Source organism: Larus michahellis, unplaced genomic scaffold (genome assembly GCF_964199755.1).
Source record: "Larus michahellis unplaced genomic scaffold, bLarMic1.1 SCAFFOLD_253, whole genome shotgun sequence".
Lineage (NCBI taxonomy): Eukaryota > Metazoa > Chordata > Aves > Charadriiformes > Laridae > Larus > Larus michahellis.
In genome coordinates this window covers 61134-86343 of record NW_027436118.1, presented here as the reverse complement: position 1 = coordinate 86343, position 25210 = coordinate 61134, and the positions used below count along the sequence as shown (strand labels likewise).

At 53.5% G+C, this 25210-nt stretch overlaps 1 protein-coding gene, 1 pseudogene and 7 gene segments (V, D, J or C); 6 read left to right on the top strand and 3 right to left on the bottom strand.

Annotated features, from left to right (window-relative positions):
- Window positions 1–841: 841 nt before the first annotated feature.
- On the bottom strand, window positions 842–13778 carry LOC141737037 (immunoglobulin heavy variable 3-23-like). The segment is given in 2 exon segments: window positions 842–1518; window positions 13693–13778. Coding segments are annotated over 2 exon segments (564 nt in total).
- LOC141737043 (immunoglobulin alpha-2 heavy chain-like) lies at window positions 3567–5209 on the bottom strand. Its single transcript, XM_074571658.1, has one exon. The coding sequence runs from the start codon at window positions 4317–4319 to the stop codon at window positions 3918–3920; it is 402 nt and encodes a 133-aa protein (XP_074427759.1). The 5' UTR covers window positions 4320–5209; the 3' UTR covers window positions 3567–3917.
- On the bottom strand, window positions 5419–6105 carry LOC141737047 (immunoglobulin heavy variable 3-11-like). The segment is given in 1 exon segment: window positions 5419–6105. A coding segment is annotated over 1 exon segment (429 nt).
- Window positions 13779–13797: 19 nt separating the features above from the next.
- On the top strand, window positions 13798–14292 carry LOC141737034 (Ig heavy chain V region 914-like). The segment is given in 1 exon segment: window positions 13798–14292. A coding segment is annotated over 1 exon segment (495 nt).
- Window positions 14293–15131: 839 nt separating this feature from the next.
- On the top strand, window positions 15132–15575 carry LOC141737033 (Ig heavy chain V region 914-like). The segment is given in 1 exon segment: window positions 15132–15575. A coding segment is annotated over 1 exon segment (426 nt).
- Window positions 15576–16496: 921 nt separating this feature from the next.
- Window positions 16497–17013, top strand: LOC141737032 (Ig heavy chain V region 6.96-like; annotated as a pseudogene).
- A 2753-nt stretch (window positions 17014–19766) lies between these two features.
- LOC141737031 (immunoglobulin heavy variable 3-23-like) lies at window positions 19767–21091 on the top strand. The segment is given in 2 exon segments: window positions 19767–20118; window positions 20976–21091. Coding segments are annotated over 2 exon segments (468 nt in total).
- A 64-nt stretch (window positions 21092–21155) lies between these two features.
- LOC141737029 (Ig heavy chain V region 914-like) lies at window positions 21156–21790 on the top strand. The segment is given in 2 exon segments: window positions 21156–21174; window positions 21279–21790. A coding segment is annotated over 1 exon segment (507 nt).
- Window positions 21791–22797: 1007 nt separating this feature from the next.
- LOC141737028 (Ig heavy chain V region 914-like) lies at window positions 22798–23310 on the top strand. The segment is given in 1 exon segment: window positions 22798–23310. A coding segment is annotated over 1 exon segment (510 nt).
- The last annotated feature ends 1900 nt before the right edge of the window (window positions 23311–25210 follow it).

Genomic DNA, 25210 nt, shown 5'->3' with positions numbered 1-25210 from the left:
GAAACGGTCAGGGTTTGATGCCAACGGTTGAGATTTGGGTCCTGGGGTCTCTGGGACCTGGACGGGGTCTGGGCTCTGTGTCGGGTTCCGGATCCCAGAGCAAAGGGATTTGGGGCTCAAAACCCGTCAAGGTTTGGTGCCAATTGTTGGAGACTTGGGGCAAAACCAGTTGAGACTTGGGCCCAAACTGGTGAAGGTGGGGACAGAGTGTGGGGCCGTTGGGTGACAACGCCGGGGTTGGTGCCACCAGAAGAGGAACCTCTTTGCTGTGGGGGTGGCAGAGCCCTGGCACAGGCTGCCCAGAGAGGTGGGGGAGTCTCTGTCTCCGGAGCCATTCCCAACCCGCCCGGACGCGTTCCTGTGCCACCTGCTCTGGGTGACCCTGCTCTGGCCGGGGCTTGGACCAGGTGATCTCCAGAGGTCCCTTCCCCCCCCACCAGTCTGGGATTCTGTGACATTGGCCAAAGCCAATGAAGGTTTGGGGCAAGAACGGAGCATTTGTCCCATTTTTGGGTCAAAAGTGGTCGAGGTTTGGTGCAAATGGTCAAGGTTTGGGGCCAAAGGTCAAGAGTTGTGGCAAACCATGGAGGTCTGGGGCAAAATCGGTCAGAGTTTGATGTGAACGGTTGAGGTTTGGGGCAAAACGGTCAAGGGTTTGTGGCAAAAAGTCAACATTTGGGCCAAAATTGGTTGAATTTGAAACAAATGGTTGAGACTTGGGTCAAAACCAGTCAAGACTTGGGGCAAAACCACTTGAATGCTGGGGCAAATGGTTGGGATTTGGGGCAAATGGTTGAGATTTGGGAAAGCAGACAATATTTGGGACAAAAGCCCTCGAGGTTTAGGGCAAAAATGGTCAGGTTCGGGATAAGTGGTCAAGGTTTGGAGCAGAAGTGGTCGAGATATTGGTCGAGAGCATTGAAGGTTTGGGGCAAGAAGGGTGGAGGTTTGGGGCAGAAATGGTGGAGGTTTGGTGCCAGTCATTTGAGATCTGGGGCGAGAATGGTCAAGGTTTGGTGCAAATGGTCAAGGTTTGTGGCGAATGGTCAAGAGTTGGGTCAAACCATGGAGGTCTGGTGAGAAATCGGTCAGAGTTTGATGATAATGGTTGAGATTTGGGGCGAAATCGGTCGATCGGGGACCCAACACAGGGAAGTTGGGACACGGTGTCGGGGTTGGTGCCACCACCATAATACCAACCACCATAATCAGCTTTCGCGCAGTAGTAGGTGGCCGTGTCGTCGTCCCGGAGGCTGTTCATCTGCAGCGTGAGTGTGCTCTGGGAGTTGTCCCTGGAGAGGGTGAAGCGCCCCTTGACCGACGGCGCGTAGTAGGCGCTACCACCACTGCCGCTAATAACCGCGACCCACTCGAGCCCCTTCCCGGGCGCCTGTCGCACCCAGGACATCTCGACGCTGCTGAAGGTGAAGCCGGAGGCCTTGCAGCGGAGGGTGAGGGACCCCCCGGGTGTCTGTTGTCCCCCTCCGGACTCCACCAGCTGCACGGCCGCCATCAGCCCTGGGGAGGGGGCAGAAGGGAGCCCCCCCAGCTCCCCCTGCTCCTGGCTCCAGGCTGGTTCCAACCTCGGGGGAGAAAATCTGGGGTCCTGGGGGGGAGGGTCTGGGCCTTGGAAGGGGCCTGGGCTCTGGGTAGGGTTCCAAGACACAGAAGAAAGGGATTTTGGGCCAAAACCAGTCGAGTTTTGCTGCAAACGTCAAGGGTTGAGGTAGAAGTGGTCACGTTTTCCTGCAAACCGTTGAGATTTGGGCCAAAACCAGTCAAGGGTTTCAGGTCAACAGTCAAGATTTGGGCCAACGTTGGTCGAATTTGGGGCAAACGTTTGAGTCTTGGGGCAAAACCAGTCAAGATTTTGGGTGACGGTTCACGTTTTGTGGGAAATTGTTGAGGTTTGGGGAAAAGAGTTGAGGTTTGGGGCAAAAGCGGTCAAGGCTTTGTGGCAAAAAGTCAAGATTTGGGATAAAATTGGTTGAAGTTGGGGCAAATGGTTGAAACTTGGGGCAAAAGCAGTCAAGACTTGGGGCAAATCCGTTTGACTTTTGTGGCAAATGTTTTGGATTTGGGGTAAATGCTTGTGATTTGGGGCAAGGGGAGGGTATTTCTGGCAAAAGCCCTAGAGGTTTAGGGCAAAAATGGTCTGGTTTGAGAGAAAGAGTCAAGGTTTGGAGCAAAAGTGGTCGAGATATTGGCCAAAACCCATGAAGTTTTGGGGCAAGAAGGGTGGAGGTCTGGGGCACAAATGGTCGAGGTTTGGTGCCAATCGTTTGAGATTTGGGGATAAAATGGTCGAGATTTGGTGCAAATGGTCAAGGTTTGTGGCAAACGGTCAAGAGTTGGGTCAAACCATGGAGGTCTGGTGAGAAATCGGTCAGGGTTTGATGATAATGGTTGAGATTTGGGGCAAAAATGGTCGACTGGGGCAAAATTGGTCGATGAGGGGACCCAACACAGGGAAGTTGGGACACGGTGCTGGGGCTGGTGCCACCACCATAACCAGCACCAGCACCGTAAGCACATTTCGCGCAGTAGTAGGTGGCCGTGTCGTCGTCCCGGAGGCTGTTCATCTGCAGCGTGAGCGTGCTCTGGGAGTTGTCCCTGGAGATGGTGAAGCGCCCCTTGACCGACGGCGCGTAGTCGGTGCTACCACCAGCATTAATCTCCGCAACGTACTCGAGCCCCTTCCCGGGGGCCTGTCGCACCCAGAACATGTTGAAGCTGCTGAAGGTGAAGCCGGAGGCCTTGCAGCGGAGGGTGAGGGACCCCCCGGGTGTCTGTTGTCCCCCTCCGGACTCCACCAGCTGCACGTCCGCCATCAGCCCTGGGGAGGGAGGAAGGAGAGAATTGAGTCGCCCGCTCCCGCCGTCGCCCCCCATCTCCGCGCCCGGGTGTGGGGGAAATCGGGTGAGCGGGGCCGGGTCCTACCTGGGAGGGCGGCCACGAGGAGGAGGAGGAAGGCGGAGGGGGCTGATGCGCCATGGGTCCTGCTGGGGGGGCCCGGGGGGGTCCTATTGGTCAGGGGGATGGTGCAACGGTCGAGGTTTGGTGCCAAGAGTCGAGGTCTGGGGCAACAGCGATCGAGACGAGAGGGAAATGGTGGAGGTTTGGGGCAAAAATGGTCAGGTTTGAGTCAAATGGTCAAGAGTTGTTGCAAACCCTGGAGGTCTGGGGCAGAAACGGTCGGGGTTTGATGCCAACGGTTGAGGTTTGGGCCAAAACCGGTCAAGGGTTTGGGGAAAACAGCCAAGATTTGGGCCGACATTGATTGATTTTTGGGCAAACAGATGGCACTTGCAGCAAACCCAGTCAAGATTTGGGGAGAACCCGTTCATTTTTTGGCACAGATGGTTTAGGTTTGGAGCAAACAGTTGAAGTTTGGCCCAAAACCGGTCATGGGTTTGAGGTAAACGGTCAAGATTTGGGCCAACATTGGTTGAATTGGGGCAAAGGGTTGAGAGTTGGGGCAAAACCCTTTGAGTGCTGGGGCAAATGGTTGGGATTTGGGGCAAACAATTGAGGATTGGGCCCAAAGTGGTCAAGTGTTTGGGGAAAACAGTCAAGATTTGGGCCAAACTTGGTTGAATTTGGTGGAAACTGTTGAGACCTGGGGCAAAAACATTTGAAATTTGGGGGAAAACCGTTTGAGATTTTGGGCAAGCGGTTGAGATTTTGGGCAAAAGCCCTCGAGGTTTGGGGCAAAAGCCCTCGAGGTTTGGGGCAAAAGCCCTCGAGGTTTGGGGCAAAAGCCCTCGAGGTTTGGGGCAAAAGCCGTCGAGGTTTGGGGCAAAAGTGGTCGAGATATTGGTGGAGAGCATTGAAAGTTTGCGGTAAGAAGGGTGGAGGTTCGGGGCACAAATGTTCGAGGTTTGGTTCCAATCATTTGAGATATGGGGATAAAATGGTCAAGATTTGGGGCGAATGGTCAAGAGTTGGGTCAAACCATGGAGGTCTGGTGAGAAATCGGTCAGGGTTTGATGATAATGGTTGAGATTTGGGGCAAAAATGGTCGACGTCTGGGGCAAAATCGGTCGATGAGGGGCCCCAACACAGGGAAGTTGGGACACGGTGCCGGGGCTGGTGCCACCACCATAACAACAACCACCACCAGTATTTTTCGCGCAGTAGTAGGTGGCCGTGTCGTCGTCCCGGAGGCTGTTCATCTGCAGCGTGAGCGTGCTCTGGGAGTTGTCCCTGGAGATGGTGAAGCGCCCCTTGACCGACGGCGCGTAGTCGGTGCTACCACCACTGTAAATACTCGCAACGAACTCCAGCCCCTTCCCGGGCGCCTGTCGCACCCAAGCCATGCCGACGCTGCTGAAGGTGAAGCCGGAGCCCTGGCAGGACACGTCCTGGGACAGGGTCCATGGCTCATGGTAGATTTTGGGGGCCCGTTCAAGGGTTCGGGGCACCCCGCGGAGGTCTGTGGTGGGTGCAGGGGTGTGGGGAAGGCGCTGGGATGTTGGGATGCAGGACAGGGGGGTTGAGGCTGGGGGCAAAGGGTTCCATCAACGTGTTGGGATGCGGGAAGAGTTTGAGTTGACTGGTGGGACGTACCCTGTGTCACCACCATCACTCTGAATACCCGCGACGAACTCCAGCCCCTTCCCGGGGGCCTGTCGCATCCATCCCATGCCTTTGCTGCTGAAGGTGAAGCCGGAGGCCTTGCAGCGGAGGGTGAGGGACCCCCCGGGTGTCTGGAGGCCCCCTCCGGACTCCACCAGCTGCACGGCCGCCATCAGCCCTGGGGAGGGAGGAAGGAGAGAATTGAGTCACCCGCTCCCGCCGTCGCCTCCCATCTCCGTGCCTCCACCAGAAATGGTCGAGGATTGGGTCAAAGGGTTGAGATTTGGGGCAAAAGCTGTTGAGGTTTAGGGCAAAAATGGTCAAGGTTTGGGGAAAAAGCAGTTGAGATATTGGCCAAGACCATGGAAGGTTTGGGGCAACAGTGTTGGAGGTTTGGGGAAAAAACGGTTGAGGTTTAGTGCAAGTTGTTTGAGATTTGGGTCAAAAATGGTCAAGATTTGGTGCAAATGGTCAAGGTTTGGGGGAAATGGTCAAGAGTTGCTGCAAACCATGGAAGTCTGGGGCAAAAACGGTCGGAGTTTGATGCAAACGGTTGAGATTTGGGGCCAAAACAGTCAAGACGTGGGGTAACCGTTCATGTTCTGGGGCAAGTGGTTGAGATTTGTCCTAAAACCAGTGAAGGGTTTGGTGTAAACAGTGAAGATTTGGGCCAACATTGGTTGAATTTGGGGCAAACGGTTGGGACTTGGGTCAAAACCAGTCAAGACTTGGGGCAAAACCACTCAACTTTGGGCCAAGTGGTTGCGGTTTGGGGCAAATGGTTGAGATTTGTGGCAAGTGGACGATATTTTGGAGAAAAGCTTTGAGGTTTAAGGTAAAAGTAATCAGGTTTGAGAGAAATAGTCAAGGTTTGGAGCAAAAGTGGTCGAGATATTGGTGGAGAGCATTGAAGGTTTGGGGCAAGAAGGGTGGAGGTTTGGGGCAGAAATGGTCGAGGTTTGGTGCCAATCATTTGAGACTTGGGGATAAAATGGTCAAGATTTGGGGCGAATGGTCAAGTGTTGGGTCAAACCATGGAGGTCTGGTGAGAAATCGGTCAGGGTTTGATGCAACCGGTTGAGGTTTGGGGCAAATGCTTCAGGTTTGGGTCAATAGCCGTTGATTTGGGGACACAGCGCAGGGGTGTTTTTCCATGGGTCTGGGGTTGGTGCCACCAGCATAAGCATCACCATCAGCATTACCAGCACAGCAACCACCACCACTACTTTTCGCGCAGTAGTAGGTGGCCGTGTCGTCGTCCCGGAGGCTGTTCATCTGCAGCGTGAGCGTGCTCTGGGAGTTGTCCCTGGAGATGGTGAAGCGCCCCTTGACCGATGGCGCGTAGTTTGTGTAACTATCATCAGTGTTAATGTACGCGACGGACTCGAGCCCCTTCCCGGGGGCCTGTCGCACCCATTCCATGGCGAAGCTGCTGAAGGTGAAGCCGGAGCCCTTGCAGCGGAGGGTGAGGGACCCCCCGGGTGTCTGTTGTCCCCCTCCGGACTGCACCAGCTGCACGGCCGCCATCAGCCCTGGGGAGGGAGGAAGGAGAGAATTGAGTCGCCCGCTCCCGCCGTCAACCCCCATCTCCGTGCCCCCACCAAAACTGGTCGAGGATTGGGTCTAAGGGTTGAGATTTGGGGCAAACCGGTGGAGGTTTATGTCAGGAATGGTCGGGTTTGGTGCAAATGGTCAAGGTTTGGGGCAAAAGGTCAAGAGTTGTGGCAAACCATGGAGGTCTGGGGCAAAATCGGTCAGAGTTTGATGTCAACGGTTGAGTTTTGGGGCAAAACGGTCAAGGGTTTGTGGCAAATGTCAACATTTGGGCCAAAATTGGTTGAATTTGAAACAAATGGTTGAGACTTGGGTCAAAACCAGTCAAGACTTGAGGCAAAACCACTTGAATGCTGGGGCAAATGGTTGGGATTTGGGGCAAATGGTTGAGATTTGGGCAAGCAGACGGTATTTGGGAGAAAAGCCCTCGAGGTTTAGGGCAAAAATGGTCAGGTTTGGGATAAGTGGTCAAGGTTTGGAGCAGAAGTGGTCGAGATATTGGTCGAGAGCACGGAAGGTTTGGGGCAAGAAGGGTGGAGGTTTGGGGCAGAAATGGTTGAGGTTTGGTGCCAGTCATTTGAGATTTGGGGCGAGAATGGTCAAGGTTTGGTGCAAATGGTCAAGGTTTGTGGCGAATGGTCAAGAGTTGGGTCAAACCACGGAGGTCTGGTGAGAAATCGGTCAGGGTTTGATGATAATGGTTGAGATTTGGGGCAAAATCGGTCGATCGGGGACCCAACACAGGGAAGTTGGGACGCGGTGTCAGGGTTGGTGCCACCACCATAATACCAACCACCATAATCAGCTTTCGCGCAGTAGTAGGTGGCCGTGTCGTCGTCCCGGAGGCTGTTCATCTGCAGCGTGAGCGTGCTCTGGGAGTTGTCCCTGGAGATGGTGAAGCGCCCCTTGACCGACGGCGCGTAGTAGGTGCTACTACCATCGTTCCTAATAGTCGCGATGAATTCCAGCCCCTTCCCGGGGGCCTGTCGGATCCATCCCATGCCGAAGCTGCTGAAGGTGAAGCCGGAGGCCTTGCAGCGGAGGGTGAGGGACCCCCCGGGTGTCTGGAGGCCCCCTCCGGACTCCACCAGCTGCACGGCCGCCATCAGCCCTGGGGAGGGAGGAAGGAGAGAATTGAGTCGCCCGCTCCCGCCGTCGCCCCCCATCTCCGTGCCTCCACCCAAAATGGTCGAGGGTTGGGTCAAAGGGTTTTGATTTGGGGCAAAAGCTGTTGAGGTTTAGGGCAAAAATGGTCAAGGTTTGGGGAAAAAGCCGTTGAGATATTGGCCAGGACCATGGAAGGTTTGGGGCAACAACGTTGGAGGATTGGGGAAAAAAACGGTTGAGGTTTAGTGCAAGTCGTTTGAGATTTGGGTCAAAAATGGTCAAGGTTTGGTGCAAATGGTCAAGGTTTGGGGGAAATGGTCAAGAGTTGTTGCAAACCATGGAGGTCTGGGGCAAAAACGGTCAGGGTTTGATGCAAACGGTTGAGATTTGGGGCCAAACAGTCAAGATGTGGGGTAACTATTCATGTTCTGGGGCAAGTGGTTGAGATTTGTCCTAAAAACCAGTGAAGGGTTTGGTGTAAACAGTGAAGATTTGGGCCATCATTGGTTGAATTTGGGGCGAATATTTGAGACTTGGGTCAAAACCAGTCAAGACTTGGGGCAAAACCACTCAACTTTGGGCCAAGTGGTTGCGGTTTGGGGCAAACGGTTGAGATTTGTGGCAAGCGGACGATATTTCGGAGAAAAGCCTTGAGGTTTAGGGTAAAAGTAATCAGGTTTGAGAGAAATAGTCAAGGTTTGGAGCGAAAGTGGTTGAGATATTGGTGGAGAGCATTGAAGGTTTGGGGCAAGAAGGGTGGAGGTTTGGGGCAGAAATGGTTGAGGTTTGGTGCCAGTCATTTGAGATTTGGTGTGAAAATGGTCAAGATTTGGTGCAAATGGTCGAGGTTTGGGGCAAAAGGTCAGGAGTTGGGGCAAACCATGGAGGTCTGGGGCAAAAACAGTCAGAGTTTTGAGCGAAAGCTTGAGATTTGGGGCAAAAGTGGTCGAGGTTTGTTGCAAATGCTTCAGGTTTGGGCCAAGAAGGGTTGATTTGGGGACACAGCACAGGGATGTTGTTCCATGGGGCTGGGGTTGGTGCCACCACCATAAGCATCACCATCAGCATTACCAGCACCACAACCACCAGTACTTTTCGCGCAGTAGTAGGTGGCCGTGTCGTCGTCCCGGAGGCTGTTCATCTGCAGCGTGAGCGTGCTCTGGGAGTTGTCCCTGGAGAGGGTGAAGCGCCCCTTGACCTACGGCGCGTATGTTGTGGTACCACCAGTGTTAATCTGCGCGACGTACTCGAGCCCTTTCCCGGGGGCCTGTCGCACCCAAGCCATGCCGACGCTGCTGAAGGTGAAGCCGGAGCCCTGGCAGGACACGGCTTGGGACAGGGTCCATGGCTCAGGGTAGAGTTTGGGGGTCCGTTCAAGGCTCTGGTTTGGTGCAGAGAGTCAAAGGTTGTGGCGAAATGGATGGAGATGAGAGGAGAATGGTGGGGGTTTGGGGCAAAACTGGTTGAGGTTTTGGTCAAGTGGGTGAGATTTGGGACAAGGGGAGGATATTTGTGGCACAAGCTGTTGAGATTTAGGTCAGTGGGGGCCACGTTTGGGTCAAATGGCCAAGGTTTGGAGCAAAGTGGTCGAGATATTGGCCAAAACCAAAGAGGTTTGGGTCAAGAAGGGTGGAGGTTTGGGGCACAAATGGTTGAGGTTTGGTGCCGATCATTTGATATCTGGGGCAAAAATGGTCAAGATTTGCTGCAAATGGTCAAGAGTTGGGTCAAACCATGGAGGTCTTGGACAAAAACGGTCAGGGTTTGATGCAAATGGTTGAGATTTGGGGCAAAAACGGTCAAGACGTGGGGTGGTTGAGTTGGGTCAAGAAGTGGTTGAGGTTTGTCCCAAACCGAGTCAAGGGTTTGGTGTAAACAGTGAAGATTTGGTCCAACATCGGTTGAATTTGGGGCAAACAGTTGAGAGTTGGAGCAAAAGCAGTCACGATTTGGGGCAAAACCATTTGAGAGTTGGGGCAAATGTTTTGGATTTGGGGTAAATGGTTGAGATTTGGGGTAAGCAGACGATATTTGGGACAAAAGCCCTCAAGGTTTAGGGCACAAATGGTCAGGTTTGACAGAACTAATCAAGGTTTGGAGCAAAAGTGGTCGAGATATTGGCCAAAACCCATGAAGGTTTGGGGCAAGAAGGGTGGAGGTTTGGGGCACAAATGGTCAAGGTTTGGTGCCAATCATTTGAGATTTGGGGATAAAATGGTCGAGATTTGGTGCAAATGGTCAAGAGTTGGGTCAAACCATGGAGGTCTGGTGAGAAATCGGTCAGGGTTTGCTGCAACCGGTGGAGATTTAGGGCAAAAGTGGTCAAGGTTTGTGGCAAATGCTTCAGATTTGGGCCAAGAAGGGTCGATCTGGGGACACGGCACAGGGATGTTGTTCCATGGAGAAGGGGTTGGTGCCACCACCACCATCAGCACTTTTCGCGCAGTAGTAGGTGGCCGTGTCATCGTCCCGGAGGCTGTTCATCTGCAGCGTGAGCGTGCTCTGGGAGTCGTCCCTGGAGATGGTGAAGCGCCCCTTGACCGACGGCGCGTAGAAGGTGCTACCACCATAACTGTTAATACCTGCGACGAACTCGAGCCCCTTCCCGGGCGCCTGTCGCACCCAGTTCATGCCGAACCAGCTGAAGACGAAGCCGGAGGCCTTGCAGGGGTCTGGGCTCGGGGCCGGGGGACAACAAGGTGCCCATAGATGACTCCAGGTGTTGGGTTTCTGCCCCACGCGAGGAGTTGGGCTCCGTGCAGGGTTCCCGGCTGGCTCCCGGGGTCCGGACTGGGGTCAAGAATTCTGTTCTTGGGGACGATGGTGGAGTCTTGGGTTTGGGAGCCGGGGTCCGAGGGTGGTGGAAGGGTCTAGGAAGGGTGTTGGGGTTCTGGGGAGATGCTGGGAAGAGGGGACACAGTGCAGGGACATTGCGAGCACGGTGCCGGGGTTGGTGCCACCACTACCATCAGCATAACCACCACCACGACCATCTTTGGCGCAGTAGTAGGTGGCCATGTCGTCGTCCCGGAGGCTGTTCATCTGCAGCGTGAGCGTGCTCTGGGAGTCGTCCTTGGAGATGGTGAAGCGCCCCTTGACCGATGACGCGTAGCCTGTGCTACTACCATCATTCCAAATACTCGCGACGAACTCGAGCCCCTTCCCGGGGGCCTGTCGCACCCATCCCATGTGGAAGCTGCTGAAGGTGAAGCCGGAGCCCTTGCAGCGGAGGGTGAGGGACCCCCCGGGTGTCTGTTGTCCCCCTCCGGACTCCACCAGCTGCACGGCCGCCATCAGCCCTGGGGAGGGAGGAAGGAGAGAATTGAGTCGCCCGCTCCCGCCGTCGCCCCCCATCTCCGCGCCTCCACCAGAAATGGTCGAGGATTGGGTCAAAGGGTTGAGATTTGGGGCAAAAGCTGTTGAGGTTTAGGGCAAAAATGGTCAAGGTTTGGGGAAAAAGCCGTTGAGATATTGGCCAAGACCATGGAAGGTTTGGGGCAACAACGTTGGAGGTTTGGGGAAAAAAAAGGTTGAGGTTTAGTGCCAGTCGTTTGAGATTTGCGTCAAAAATGGTCAAGGTTTGGTGCAAATGGTCAAGGTTTGGAGGAAATGGTCAAGAGTTGTTGCAAACCATGGAAGTCTGGGGCAAAAACGGTCAGAGTTTGATGCAAATGGTTGAGATTTGGGGCCAAAACAGTCAAGAAGTGGGGTAACCGTTCATGTTTTGGGGCAAGTGGTTGAGGTTTGGCCCAAAACCAGTGAAGGGTTTGGTGTAAACAGTGAAGATTTGGGCCAACATTGGTTGAATTTGGGGCAAACAGTTGAGACCTGGGTCAAAACCAGTCAAGATTTTGGGTGACCATTCACGTTTTGTGGGAAATTGTTTAGGTTTGGGGCAAAGAGTTGAGGTTTGGGGCAAAACCGGTCAAGGCTTTGTGGCAAAAAGTCAAGATTTGGGACAAAATTGGTTGAATTTGAAGCAAACGGTTGAAACTTGAGGGAAAAGCAGTCAGGATTTGGGGCAAAACCATTTGAGTGTTGGGGCAAATGTTTTGGATTTTGGGCAAACGGTTGAGATTAGGGGCAAGTGGATATTTGGGAGAAAAGCCCTCGATGCTTAGGGCACAAATGGTCAGGTTTGAGAGAAATAGTCAAGGTTTTGAGCAAAACTGGTCGAGATATAATGGTCGAGAGTTGGGTCAAACCATGGAGGTCTGGGGCAAAAATGGTCAGGGTTTGCTGCAACCGGTTGAGAGTTGGGGCAAAAGTGGTCGAGGTTTGTGGCAAATGCTTCAGATTTGGGCCAAGAAGGGTTGATTTGGGGACACAGCACAGGGATGTTGTTCCATCGGGCTGGTGTTGGTGCCACCACCATAAGCATCACCATCAGCATTACCAGCACCAGAACCACCACCACTACATTTCGCGCAGTAGTAGGTGGCCGTGTCGTCGTCCCGGAGGCTGTTCATCTGCAGCGTGAGCGTGCTCTGGGAGTTGTCCCTGGAGATGGTGAAGCGCCCCTTGACCGACGGCGCGTAGTCGGTGCTACCACCACTGTAAATACTCGCAACCCACTCCAGCCCCTTCCCGGGGGCCTGTCGCACCCAGTACATGTCGAAGCTGCTGAAGGTGAAGCCGGAGCCCTTGCAGCGGAGGGTGAGGGACCCCCCGGGTGTCTGGAGGCCCCCTCCGGACGCCACCATCTGCACGGCCGCCATCAGCCCTGGGGAGGAGGAAGGAGAGAATTGAGTCACCCGCTCCCGCCGTCGCCTCCCATCTCCGTGCCCCCACCAAAACTGGGCGAGGGTTGGGTCAAAGGGTTGAGATTTGGGGCAAAAGCTGTTGAGGTTTAGGGCAAAAATGGTCAAGGTTTGGGGAAAAAGCCATCCAGATATTGGCCAAAACCAATGAAGTTTTGGGGCAAAAATGTTGGAGGTTTGGGGAAAAAATGGTTGAGGTTTAGTGCCAGTCGTTTGAGATTTGGGTCAAAAATGGTCAAGGTTTGGTGCGAATGGTCAAGGTTTGGGGGAAATGGTCAAGAGTTGTTGCAAACCATGGAAGTCTGGGGCAAAAACGGTCAGAGTTTGATGCAAACGGTTGAGATTTGGGGCAAAACCGGTCAAGACTTGGGGTAACTGTTCATGTTCTGGGGCAAGTGGTTGAGGTTTGGCCCAAAACCAGTGAAGGGTTTGGTGTAAACAGTGAAGATTTGGGCCAGCATTGGTTGAATTTGGGGCAAACAGGTGACACTTGGGTCAAAACCAGTCAAGACTCGGGGTAATCCTTCATGTTTTGGGGCAAACAGTTGAGGTTTTGCCCAAAACCGGTCAAGGGTTTGGGGTGAAAGTCAACATTTGGGACAACATTGGTTTAATTTGGGGCAAATGTTTGAGACTTGGGTCAAAGCCAGTCAAGATTTTGAGTGGCCATTCACGTTTTGTGGGAAATTGTTTCGGTTTAGAGCAAAGAGTTGAGGTTTGGGGCAAAACTGGTCAAGGGTTTGTGGGAAAAAGTCACGATTTGGGACAACATTGGTTGAATTTGAAGGAAATGGTTGAAGCTTGGGTCAAAACCAGTCAATAGTTGGGGCAAAACCATTCAACATTGGGGTAAATGGTTGAGATTAGGGGCAAATGGACGATATTTGGGAGAAAAGCCCTCGAGGTTTAGGGCACAAATGGTCAGGTTTGGGAGAAATAGTCAAGGTTTGGAGCAAAAGCGGTCGAGATATTGGCCAAAACCAATGAAGGTTTGGGGCAAGAAGGGTGGAGGTTTGGGGCAAAAATGTTCGAGGTCTGGGGCGAATGGTCAAGAGTTGGGTCAAATCATGGAGGTCTGGGGCAAAAACGGTCAGGGTTTGCTGCAACCGGTTGAGGTTTGGGGCAAAAGTGGTCGAGGTTTGTGGCAAATGCTTCAGATTTGGGCCAAGAAGGGTTGATTTGGGGACACAGCACAGGGACGTTGTTCCATGGGGCTGGGGTTGGTGCCACCACCATAAGCATCGCCATCAGCATTACCAGCACCAGAACCACCACCACTACTTTTCGCGCAGTAGTAGGTGGCCGTGTCGTCGTCCCGGAGGCTGTTCATCTGCAGCGTGAGCGTGCTCTGGGAGTTGTCCCTGGAGATGGTGAAGCGCCCCTTGACCGATGGCGCGTAGTAGGTGCTACCACCACCATAAATACTTGCGACCCACTCGAGCCCCTTCCCGGGGGCCTGTCGCACCCAGAGCATCCAGATGCTGCTGAAGTCGAAGCCGGAGCCCTTGCAGCGGAGGGTGAGGGACCCCCCGGGTTTCTGTTGTCCCCCTCCGGATGCCACCATCTGCACGGCCGCCATCAGCCCTGGGGAGGGAGGAAGGAGAGAATTGAATCGCCCGCTCCCGCCGTTGCCCCCCATCTCCGCGCCCGGGTGTGGGGGGAAAAACAGGGGTGAAGCGGGTCCGGGTCCTACCTGGGAGGGCGGCCAGGAGGAGGAGGAAGGTGGAAGCCAAGTGGACGCCCATGGCGGGACGAGGAGAAAGGGTTGAGGGTGGGGAAGGCCGGGGATGGTGCCACCATGGTGGAGTCCGGAGGGGGACAACAGACACCCGGGGGGTCCCTCACCCTCCGCTGCAAGGCCTCCGGCTTCACCTTCAGCAGCGTCGCCATGGGATGGATGCGACAGGCCCCCGGGAAGGGGCTGGAGTACGTCGCAACTATTAGCAGCAGTGGTCGTACCACAGTCTACGCGCCGTCGGTCAAGGGGCGCTTCACCATCTCCAGGGACAACTCCCAGAGCACGCTCACGCTGCAGATGAACAGCCTCCGGGACGACGACACGGCCACCTACTACTGCGTGAAAGCTGATTGTGGTGGTGGTTTTTATGGTGGTGGCACCTTCCCCGACACCGTGTCCCAACTTCCCTGTGTTGGGTCCCCTCATCGACCGATTTTGCCCCAGACGTCGACCATTTTTGCCCCAAATCTCAACCATTATCATGAAACCCTGACCAATTTCTCACCAGACCTCCATGGTTTGACCCAAATCTTGACCATTCGCCCCAAATCTTGACCATTTTATCCCCAAATCTCAAATGATTGGCACCAAACCTCGAACATTTCTGCCCCAAACCTCCACCCTTCTTGCCCCAAACCTCCAATGCTCTCCACCAATATCTCAACCACTTTTGCCCCAAACCTTGACTATTTCTCTCAAACCTCATTATTTTTACCCTAAAGCTCAAAGGCTTTTCTCCCAAATACCGTCTGCTTACCCCAAATCTCAACCATTTGCCCCAAATCCAAAATATTTCCCCAAAGTTGAGTGGTTTTGCCCCAAGTCTTGACTGGTTTTGACCCAAGTCTCAACGATTTGCTTCAAATTCCACCAATTTTGTCCCAAATCCTGACTTTTTGGCACACACCCTTGAGTGGTTTTGCCCCAAAACTCAACACTTTGCCCCAAACCTAAACAATTTCCCACAAAACATGAACGGTCACCCAAAATCTTGACCAGTTTTGACCCAAGTCCCAACCGTTTGCCCCAAATTCAACTACTGTTGTCCCAAATCTTGACTGTTCACACCAAACCCTTGACCGGTTTTGGCCCAAACCTCAACTGTTTACCCCAGAACATGAACGGTTACCCCAAGTCTTGACCGCTTTGGCCCCAAATCTCAACCGTTTGGATCAAACCCTGACCGTTTTTGCCCCAGACTTCCATGGTTTGCAACAACTCTTGACCATTTCCCCCAAACCTTGACCATTCGCACCAAACCTTGACCATTTTTGCCCTAAACCTCAACAGCTTTTGCCCCAAATCTCAACTCTTTGACCCAATCCTCGACCATTTTTGGTGGAAGTGCGGAGATGGGAGGCGACGGCGGGAGCGGGCGACTCAATTCTCTCCTTCCTCCCTCCCCAGGGCTGATGGCGGCCGTGCAGCTGGTGGCGTCCGGAGGGGGACAACAGACACCCGGGGGGTCCCTCACCCTCCGCTGCAAGGCCTCCGGCTTCACCTTCAGCAGCTTCACCATGTTCTGGGTGCGACAGGCCCCCGGGAAGGGGCTCGAGTACGTCGCGAGTGTTTACACTGATGGTGGCACCTACTACGCGCCGTCGGTCAAGGGGCGCTTCACCATCTCCAGGGACGACTCCCAGAGCACGCTCACGCTGCAGATGAACAGCCTCCGGGACGACGACACGGCCACCTACTACTGCGCGAAATGTAGTGGTGGTGGTTCTGGTGCTGGTAATGCTGATGGTGATGCTTATGGTGGTGGCACCAACCCCAGCCCCATGGAACAACATCCCTGTGCTGTGTCCCCAGATCAACCGCTATTGGCCCAAACCTGAAGCATTTGCCACAAACCTCGACCACTTTTGCCCCAAACCTCAACCGGTTGCAGCAAACCCTGACCGTTTTCTCACCAGACCTCCATGGTTTGACCCAGCTCTTGACCATTCGCCCCAAACCTTGACCATTTGCACCAAATCTTGACCATTTTTGCCCCAAACCTCCACCCTTCTTGCCCCAAACCTTCAATGCTCTCGACCAATATCTCAACCACTTTCGCTCCAAACCTTGACTATTTACCCCAAACCTGATTACTTTTACCCTAAACCTCAAAGCTTTTCTCCCAAATATCGTCTGCTTGCCACAAATCTCAACCGTTTGCCCCAAACCGCAACCACTTGGCCCAAAGTTGAGTGGTTTTGCCCCAAGTCTTGACTGGTTTTGACCCAACTCTCAAACATTCGCCCCAAATTCAACCACTGTTGGCCCAAATCTTCACTGTTTACACCAAACCCTTCACTGGTTTTAGGACAAATCTCAACCACTTGCCCCAAAACATGAACGGTTACCCCAAGTCTTGACTGTTTTGGCCCCAAATCTCAACCGTTTGCATCAAACTCCGACCGTTTTTGCCCCAGACTTCCATGGTTTGACCCAACTCTTGACCATTTCCCCCAAACCTTGACCATTCGCACCAAATCTTGACCATTTTTGACCCAAATCTCAAACAACTTGCACTAAACCTCAACCATTTTTTCCCCAAACCTCCAACATTGTTGCTCCAAACCTTCCATGGTCTTGGCCAATATCTCGACTGCTTTTTCCCCAAACCTTGACCATTTTTGCCCTAAACCTCAACAGCTTTTGCCCCAAATCTCAACCCTTTGACCCAATCCTCGACCATTTTTGGTGGAGGCACAGAGATGGGGGGCGATGGCGGGAGCGGGCGACTCAATTCTCTCCTTCCTCCCTCCCCAGGGCTGATGGCGGCCGTGCAGCTGGTGGAGTCCGGAGGGGGCCTCCAGACACCCGGGGGGGTCCCTCACCCTCCGCTGCAAGGCCTCCGGCTTCACCTTCAGCAGCTTCCCCATGTACTGGGTGCGACAGGCCCCCGGGAAGGGGCTCGAGTTCGTTGCACGTATTGCCAACGATGGTAGTTACACAAACTACGCGCCGTCGGTCAAGGGGCGCTTCACCATCTCCAGGGACAACTCCCAGAGCACGCTCACGCTGCAGATGAACAGCCTCCGGGACGACGACACGGCCACCTACTACTGCGCGAAATGTGCTTACGGTGCTGGTGCTGGTTATGGTGGTGGCACCAGCCCCAGCACCGTGTCCCAACTTCCCTATGTTGGGTCCCCTCATCGACCAATTTTGCCCCAGACGTCGACCATTTTTGCCCCAAATCTCAACCATTTTCATCAAACCCTGACCGATTTCTCACCAGACCTCTGTGGTTTGACCCAACTCTTGACCGTTTGCCACAAACCTTGACCATTTGCACCAAATCTTGACCATTTTATCCCCAAATCTCAAACGATTGGCACCAAACCTCGACCATTTGTGCCCCAGACCTCCACCCTTCTTGCCCCAAAACTTCATGGGTTTTGGCCAATATCTCGACCACTTTTGCTCCAAACCTTGACTCTTTCTCTCAAACCAGACCATTTTTGCCCTAAACCTCTAGGGCTTTTGCCAGAAATACCCTCCCCTTGCCCCAAATCACAAGCATTTACCCCAAATCCAAAACATTTGCCACAAAAGTCAAATGGATTTGCCCCAAGTCTTGACTGCTTTTGCCCCAAGTTTCAACCATTTGCCCCAAATTCAACCAATTTTATCCCAAATCTTGACTTTTTGCCACAAAGCCTTGACCGCTTTTGCCCCAAACCTCAACAATTTCCCACAAAACGTGAACCGTCACCCAAAATCTTGACTGGTTTTGCCCCAAGACTCAAACATTTGCCCCAAATTCGACCAACGTTGGCCCAGATCTTGACTGTTGACCTGAAACCCTTGACTGGTTTTGGCCCAAATCTCAACGGTTTGCAGGAAAACGTGACCACTTCTACCTCAACCCTTGACGTTTGCAGCAAATCTCAACTGGTTTTGGCCCAAAATCCCTTTCTTCTGTGTCTTGGAACCCTACCCAGAGCCCAGGCCCCTTCCAAGGCCCAGACCCTCCCCCCCAGGACCCCAGATTTTCTCCCCCGAGGTTGGAACCAGCCTGGAGCCAGGAGCAGGGGGAGCTGGGGGGTCTCCCTTCTGCCCCCTCCCCAGGGCTGATGGCGGCCGTGCAGCTGGTGGAGTCCGGAGGGGGACAACAGACACCCGGGGGGTCCCTCACCCTCCGCTGCAAGGCCTCCGGCTTCACCTTCAGCAGCGTCGAGATGTCCTGGGTGCGACAGGCCCCCGGGAAGGGGCTCGAGTACGTCGCGGTTATTAGCGGCAGTGGTGGTTGGACAGGCTACGCGCCGTCGGTCACGCTGCAGATGAACAGCCTCTGGGATTATGGTGGTTGATTATGGTGGTTGGTATTATGGTGGTGGCACCAACCCCGACACCGTGTCCCAACTTCCCTGTGTTGGGTCCCCGATCGACCGATTTCGCCCCAAATCTCAACCATTACCATCAAACTCTGACCGATTTCTCACCAGACCTCCATGGTTTGACCCAACTCTTGACCATTCGCCACAAACCTTGACCATTTGCACCAAACCTTGACCATTCTCGCCCCAGATCTCAAATGATTGGCACCAAACCTCAACCATTTCTGCCCCAAACCTCCACCCTTCTTGCCCCAAACCTTCCATGCTCTCGACCAATATCTCGACCACTTCTGCTCCAAACCTTGACCACTTATCCCGAACCTGACCATTTTTGCCCTAAACCTCGAGGGCTTTTGTCCCAAATACCGTCTGCTTGCCCAAATCTCAACCATTTGCCCCAAATCCCAACCATTTGCCCCAGCATTCAAGTGGTTTTGCCTCAAGTCTTGACTGGTTTTGACCCAAGTCTCAACCATTTGTTTCAAATTCAACCAATTTTGGCCGAAATGTTGACATTTGCCACAAACCCTTGGCCGGTTTTGCCCCAAATCTCAACCGTTGGCATCAAACCCTGACCGTTTTTGCCCCAGACCTCCATGGTTTGCCACAACTCTTGACCATTCGCCCCAGACCTCGAACATTTTTGCCCCAAACCTCCACCCTTCTTGCCCCAAACCTTCATTGGTATCTCGACCACTTTTGCTGCAAACCTTGACTATTTACCCCAAACCTGACCATTTGTGCCCTAAACCTCCAGGGCTTATCCCCCAAATATCGTCCATTTGCCCCTAATCTCAACCATTTACCCCAATGTTGAATGGTTTTGCCCCAACTATTGACTGGGTTTGACCCAAGCTTCAACCATTTCCTTCAAATTCAACCAATTTTGTCCCAAATGTTGACTTTTTCCCACAAACCCTTGACCAGTTTTGCTCCAAACCTCAACTCTTTGCTCTAAACCGAAACAATTTCCCACAAAACGTGAATGGCCACTCAAAATCTTGACTGGCTTTGACCCAAGTCTCAAACGTTTGCCCCAAATTAAACCAATGTTGTCCCAAATGTTGACTTTCACCCCAAACCCTTGACCGGTTTTGGGCAAAACCTCAACTGTTTGCCCCAAAACATGAAGGATTACCCCAAGTCTTGACTGGATTTGACCCAAGTGTCACCTGTTTGCCCCAAATTCAACCAATGTTGGCCCAAATCTTCACTGTTTACACCAAACCCTTGACTAGTTTTGCCCCAAACCTCCACCACTTGCCCCAGAACATGAACGGTTACCCCAAGTCTTGACTGGTTTTGCCCCAAATCTCAACCGTTTGCATCAAACCCTGACCGTTTTTGCCCCAGACTTCCATGGTTTGCAACAACTCTTGACCATTTTCCCCAAACCTTGACCATTTGCACCAAATCTCGACCATTTTTGCCCCAAATCTCAAACAACTGGCACTAAACCTCAACCATTTTTTCCCCAAACCTCCAACATTTTTGCCCCAAAACTTCATTGGTTTTGGCCAATATCTGGATGGCTTTTTCCCCAAACCTTGACTATTTTTGCCCTAAACCTCAACAGCTTTTGCCGCAAATCTCAACCCTTTGACCCAATCCTCGCCCAGTTTTGGTGGAGGCACGGAGATGGGGGGCGATGGCGGGAGCGGGCGACTCAATTCTCTCCTTCCTCCCTCCCCAGGGCTGATGGCGGCCGTGCAGCTGGTGGAGTCCGGAGGGGGACAACAGACACCCGGGGGGTCCCTCACCCTCCGCTGCAAGGCCTCCGGCTTCACCTTCAGCAGCTACGGCATGGAATGGGTGCGACAGGCCCCCGGGAAGGGGCTTGAGTTCATCACAACTATTTGGAATGATGGTAGTAGCACAGGCTACGCGTCATCGGTCAAGGGGCGCTTCACCATCTCCAGGGACAACTCCCAGAGCACGCTCACGCTGCAGATGAACAGCCTCCGGGACGACGACACGGCCACCTACTACTGCGCGAAAAGTTATGCTGGTGGTGGTGGCGCCAACCCCTTCTCCATGGAACAACATCCCTGTGCTGTGTCCCCAAATCAACTGCTATTGACCCAAATCTGAAGCATTTCTCCTTAACCTCAACTATTTCTACTCAAAGTCTCAACCGGTTGCACCAAACCCTGACTGATTTCTCACCAGACCTCCATGGTTTGACCAAACTCTTGACCATTTGCCTCAAACCTTGACCATTTTCACCCCAAATCTCAAATGACTGGCACCAAACCTCGACCATTTCTGCCCCAAACCTCCACCCTTCTTGCCCCAAACCTTCAATGCTCTCCACCAATATCTCGACCACTTTTGCTCCAAACCTTGACTATTTCTCTCAAACCTGATAATTTTTACCCTAAACCTCAAGGCTTTTCTCCCAAATATCGTCTGCTTGCCACAAATCTCAACCGTTTGCCCCAATGTTGAATGGTTTTGCCCCAAGTCTTGACTGGTTTTGACCCAGGTCTCAAACCTTTGCCCCAAATTCAACCACTGTTGGCCCAAATCTTCACTGTTTACACCAAACCCTTGACTGGTTTTGCCCCAAACCTCAACCACTTGCCCCAAAACATGAACGGTTACCCCAAGTCTTGACCGTTTTGGCCCCAAATCTCAACCGTTTGTATCAAACTCTGATCAATTTTGCACAAGACCTCCACGGTTTGCAACAACTCTTGACCATTTCCCCCAAACCGTGACCATTTTTGACCCAAATCTCAAACGACTTGCAGGAAACCTCAACCATTATTTCTCCAAACCTCCACCAATGTTGACCCAAACCTTCAATGGGTTTGGCCAGTATCTCGACGGCTTTTGCCACAAACCTTGACCTTCTGCCCCAAACCTGACCATTCCTGAATTAAACCTCAAGCGCTTTTGCCCCAGATCTCAACCCTTTGACCCCAACCTTGACCATTTCCCTCTCGTCTCGATCGCTGTTGCCCCAGACCCCGACTCTCGGCACCAAACCTCGACCGTTGCACCATCCCCCTGACCAATAGGACCCCCCTGGGCCCCCCCAGCAGCACCCATGGCGCATCAGCCCCCTTCGCCTTCCTCCTCCTCCTCCTGGCCGCCCTCCCAGGTAGGACCCGGCCCCACTCACCCCCTTTCCCCCACACCCGGGCGCGGAGATGGGGGGCGACGGCGGGAGCAGGCGACTCAATTCTCTCCTTCCTCCCTCCCCAGGGCTGATGGCGGCCGTGCAGCTGGTGGAGTCCGGAGGGGGACAACAGACACCCGGGGGGTCCCTCACCCTCCGCTGCAAGGGCTCCGGCTTCACCTTCAGCAGCGTCGAGATGTCCTGGGTGCGACAGGCCCCCGGGAAGGGGCTCGAGTTCGTCGCGGGTATTAGCAGCAGTGGTAGCACCGACTACGCGCCGTCGGTCAAGGGGCGCTTCACCATCTCCAGGGACAACTCCCAGAGCACGCTCACGCTGCAGATGAACAGCCTCCGGGACGACGACACGGCCACCTACTACTGCGCGAAAAGTACTGGTGGTGGTTGTTGTTATGGTGGTGGCACCAGCCCCGGCACCGTGTCCCACCTTCCCTGTGTTGGGTCCCCTCATCGACCGATTTTGCCCCAGACGTCGACCATTTTTGCCCCAAATCTCAACCATTATCATCAAACCGTGACCGATTTCTCACCAGACCTCCATGGTTTGACCCAACTCTCAACCGTTTGCCACAAACCTTGACCATTTGCACCAAACCTTGACCATTTTCGCCCCAAATCTCAAATGACTGGCACCAAACCTCGACCATTTGTGCCCCAAACCTCCACCCTTCTTGCCCCAAACCTTCAATGCTCTCGACCAATATCTCGACCGCTTTTGCTCCAAACCTTGACTATTTCTCTCAAACCTGATTACTTTTACCCTAAACCTCAAGGCTTTTCCCCCAAATATCGTCCGCTTGCCACAAATCTCAACCGTTTGCCCCAAACCACAACCACTTGGCCCAAAGTTGAGTGGTTTTGCCCCAAGTCTTGACTGGTTTTGACCCAAGTCTCAACCATTTGCTTCAAATTCCACCAATTTTGTCCCAAATCCTGACTTTTTGGCACACACCCTTGAGTGGTTTTGCCCCAAAACTCAACTCTTTGCCCCAAACCTGAACAATTTCCCACAAAACGTGAACGGTCACCGAAAATCTTGACCGGTTTTGACCCAAGTCCCAACCGTTTGCCCCAAATTCAACTACTGTTGTCCCAAATCTTGACTGTTCACCCCAAACCCTTGACCGGTTTTGGCCCAAACCTCAACAGTTTGCCCCCAGAACATGAACAGTTACCCCAAGTCTTGACCGCTTTGGCCCCAAATCTCAACCGTTTGGATCAAACCCTGACAGTTTTTGCCCCAGACTTCCATGGTTTGCAACAACTCTTGACCATTTCCCCCAAACCTTGACCATTCGCACCAAACCTTGACCATTTTTGACCCAAATCTCAAACGACTGGCACTAAACCTCAACCGTTTTTTTCCCCAAACCTCCAACGTTGTTGCCCCAAACCTTCCATGGTCTTGGCCAATATCTCAACGGCTTTTTCCCCAAACCTTGACCATTTTTGCCCTAAACCTCAACAGCTTTTGCCCCAAATCTCAACCCTTTGACCCAACCCTCGACCATTTTTGGTGGAGGCACGGAGTTGGGGGGCGATGGCGGGAGCGGGCGACTCAATTCTCTCCTTCCTCCCTCCCCAGGGCTGATGGCGGCCGTGCAGCTGGTGGAGTCCGGAGGGGGCCTCCAGACACCCGGGGGGTCCCTCACCCTCCGCTGCAAGGCCTCCGGCTTCACCTTCAGCAGCTACGGCATGGGATGGATCCGAGAGGCCCCCGGGAAGGGGCTCGAGTACGTCGCGAGTATTAACAGCGGTGGTAGTTACACAAACTACGCGCCGTCGGTCAAGGGGCGCTTCACCATCTCCAGGGACAACTCCCAGAGCACGCTCACGCTGCAGATGAACAGCCTCCGGGACGACGACACGGCCACCTACTACTGCGCGAAAAGTTATGCTGGTGGTTGTTATTATGTTGGTGGCACCTTCCCCGACACCGTGTCCCAACTTCCCTGTGTTGGGTCCCCTCATCGACCGATTTTGCCCCAGACGTCGACCATTTTTGCCCCAAATCTCAACCATTATCATCAAACCCTGACCGATTTCTCACCAGACCTCCATGGTTTCACTCAACTCTTGACTATTTGCCACAAACCTTGACCATTTGCACCAAATCTTGACCTTTTTCGCCCCAAATCTCAAATGATTAGCACGAAACCTCGACCATTTGTGCCCCAAACCTCCACCCTTCTTGACCCAAACCTTCATGGGTTTTGGCCAATATCTTGACCACTTTTGCTCCAAACCTTGACTATTTCTGTCAAACCTGACCATTTGTGCCCTAAACCTCGAGGGCCTTTGTCCCAAATATCGTCCGCTTGCCCTTAATCTCAACCATTTGCCCCAAATCCCAACCATTTACCCCAACGTTGAATGGTTTTGCCCCAAGTCTTGAGTGGTTTTGACCCAAGTTTCAACCATTTGTTCAAATTCAACCAATGTTGTCCCAAATCTTGACTTTTTGCCACAAACCCTTGACCGGTTTTGCCCCAAACCTCAACTCTTTGCCCCAAACCTAAACAATTTCCCACAGAACGTGAATGGTCACCCAAAATCTTGACTGGTTTTGACCCAAGACTCAAACGTTTGCCCCAAATTCAACCAATGTTGGCCCAAATCTTCACTGTTTACACCAAACCCTTCACTGGTTTTGGGCCAAACCTCAACCATTTGCCCCAGAACATGAACGGTTACCCCACGTTTTGACTGTTTTGGCCCCAAATCTCAACCGTTTGCATCAAACCCTGACCGTTTTTGCCCCAGACTTCCATGGTTTGCAACAACTCTTGACCATTTCCCCCAAACCTTGACCATTCGCACCAAACCTTGACCATTTTTGACCCAAATCTCAAACAACTGGCACTAAACCTCAACCATTATTTCCCCAAACCTCCACCAATGTTGACCCAAACCTTCAATGGGTTTGGCCAATATCTCGACCGCTTTTTCCCTGGAAAAAGCTGATGGAGTCCGGAGGAGGCCTCCAGACACCCGGGGGGTCCCTCACCCTCCGCTGCAAGGGCTCCGGCTTCACCTTCAGCAGCTTCGGCATGGAATGGGTGCGACAGGCCCCCGGGAAGGGGCTCGAGTTCGTTGCGCGTATTGGCAACGATGGTGGTAGCACCTACTACGCGTCGTCGGTCAAGGGGCGCTTCACCATCTCCAGGGACAACTCCCAGAGCACGCTCACGCTGCAGATGAACAGCCTCCGGGACGACGACACGGCCACCTACTACTGCGCGAAAGCTGCTGATGGTGGTGGCTCTGAGCCGGCGTCTGCTCAGGAAACGCGCCGGCGAGCCGCGTCCCCGCGGGGGACAGGAGGCAGCGATGCCTGGCAGCCCCCGGCGCTCTGGGACGGCTCCAGCCGCTGCCTCTGCCTGCCCCGAGCCCGCGCCCCGGCACCGACCCCAACATCCCTGCCGTGGGTCCCAGCAGCTTCCCCAAACCCCGCACCCGGCCCTCAGCCCCACACCCAACACCCAACCTTGCCCCAAGCCTCAACGCTTTGGCCCCAACCTTCACTGCTTTTGCCTCAAATCCCAACCCTCTGCCCCAAATCCCAACCATTTGCCCCAACACTCAAAGGGGGGTGCACCAAATCTTGACCGGTTTTGCCCCAAATTCAACCTAAAGCATTTGCCCCAAAACGCCAACAGTTTTGCCCCAAGTCTTGACTGGTTTGGCCCCAGCTCTCAACCCTTTGCCCCAGATTCACCCAATGTGGGCCCAAATCTTCACTCTTTCTCCAAACCCTTGACTGGTTTTGGGGCAAACCTCAACCATTTGCCCCAGAACATGAACGGTTACCCCAAGTCTTGACCGCGTTGGCCCCAAATCTCAACCGTTGGCATCAAACTCTGACCGATTTTGCCCCAGACCTCCATGGTTTGCCACAACTCTTCACCTTTTGCACCAAACCTTGACCGTTTGCACCAAACCTCGACCACTTTTGCCCCAAAAATGGGGCAACTGCTCTGTTCTTGCCCCAAACCTTCAT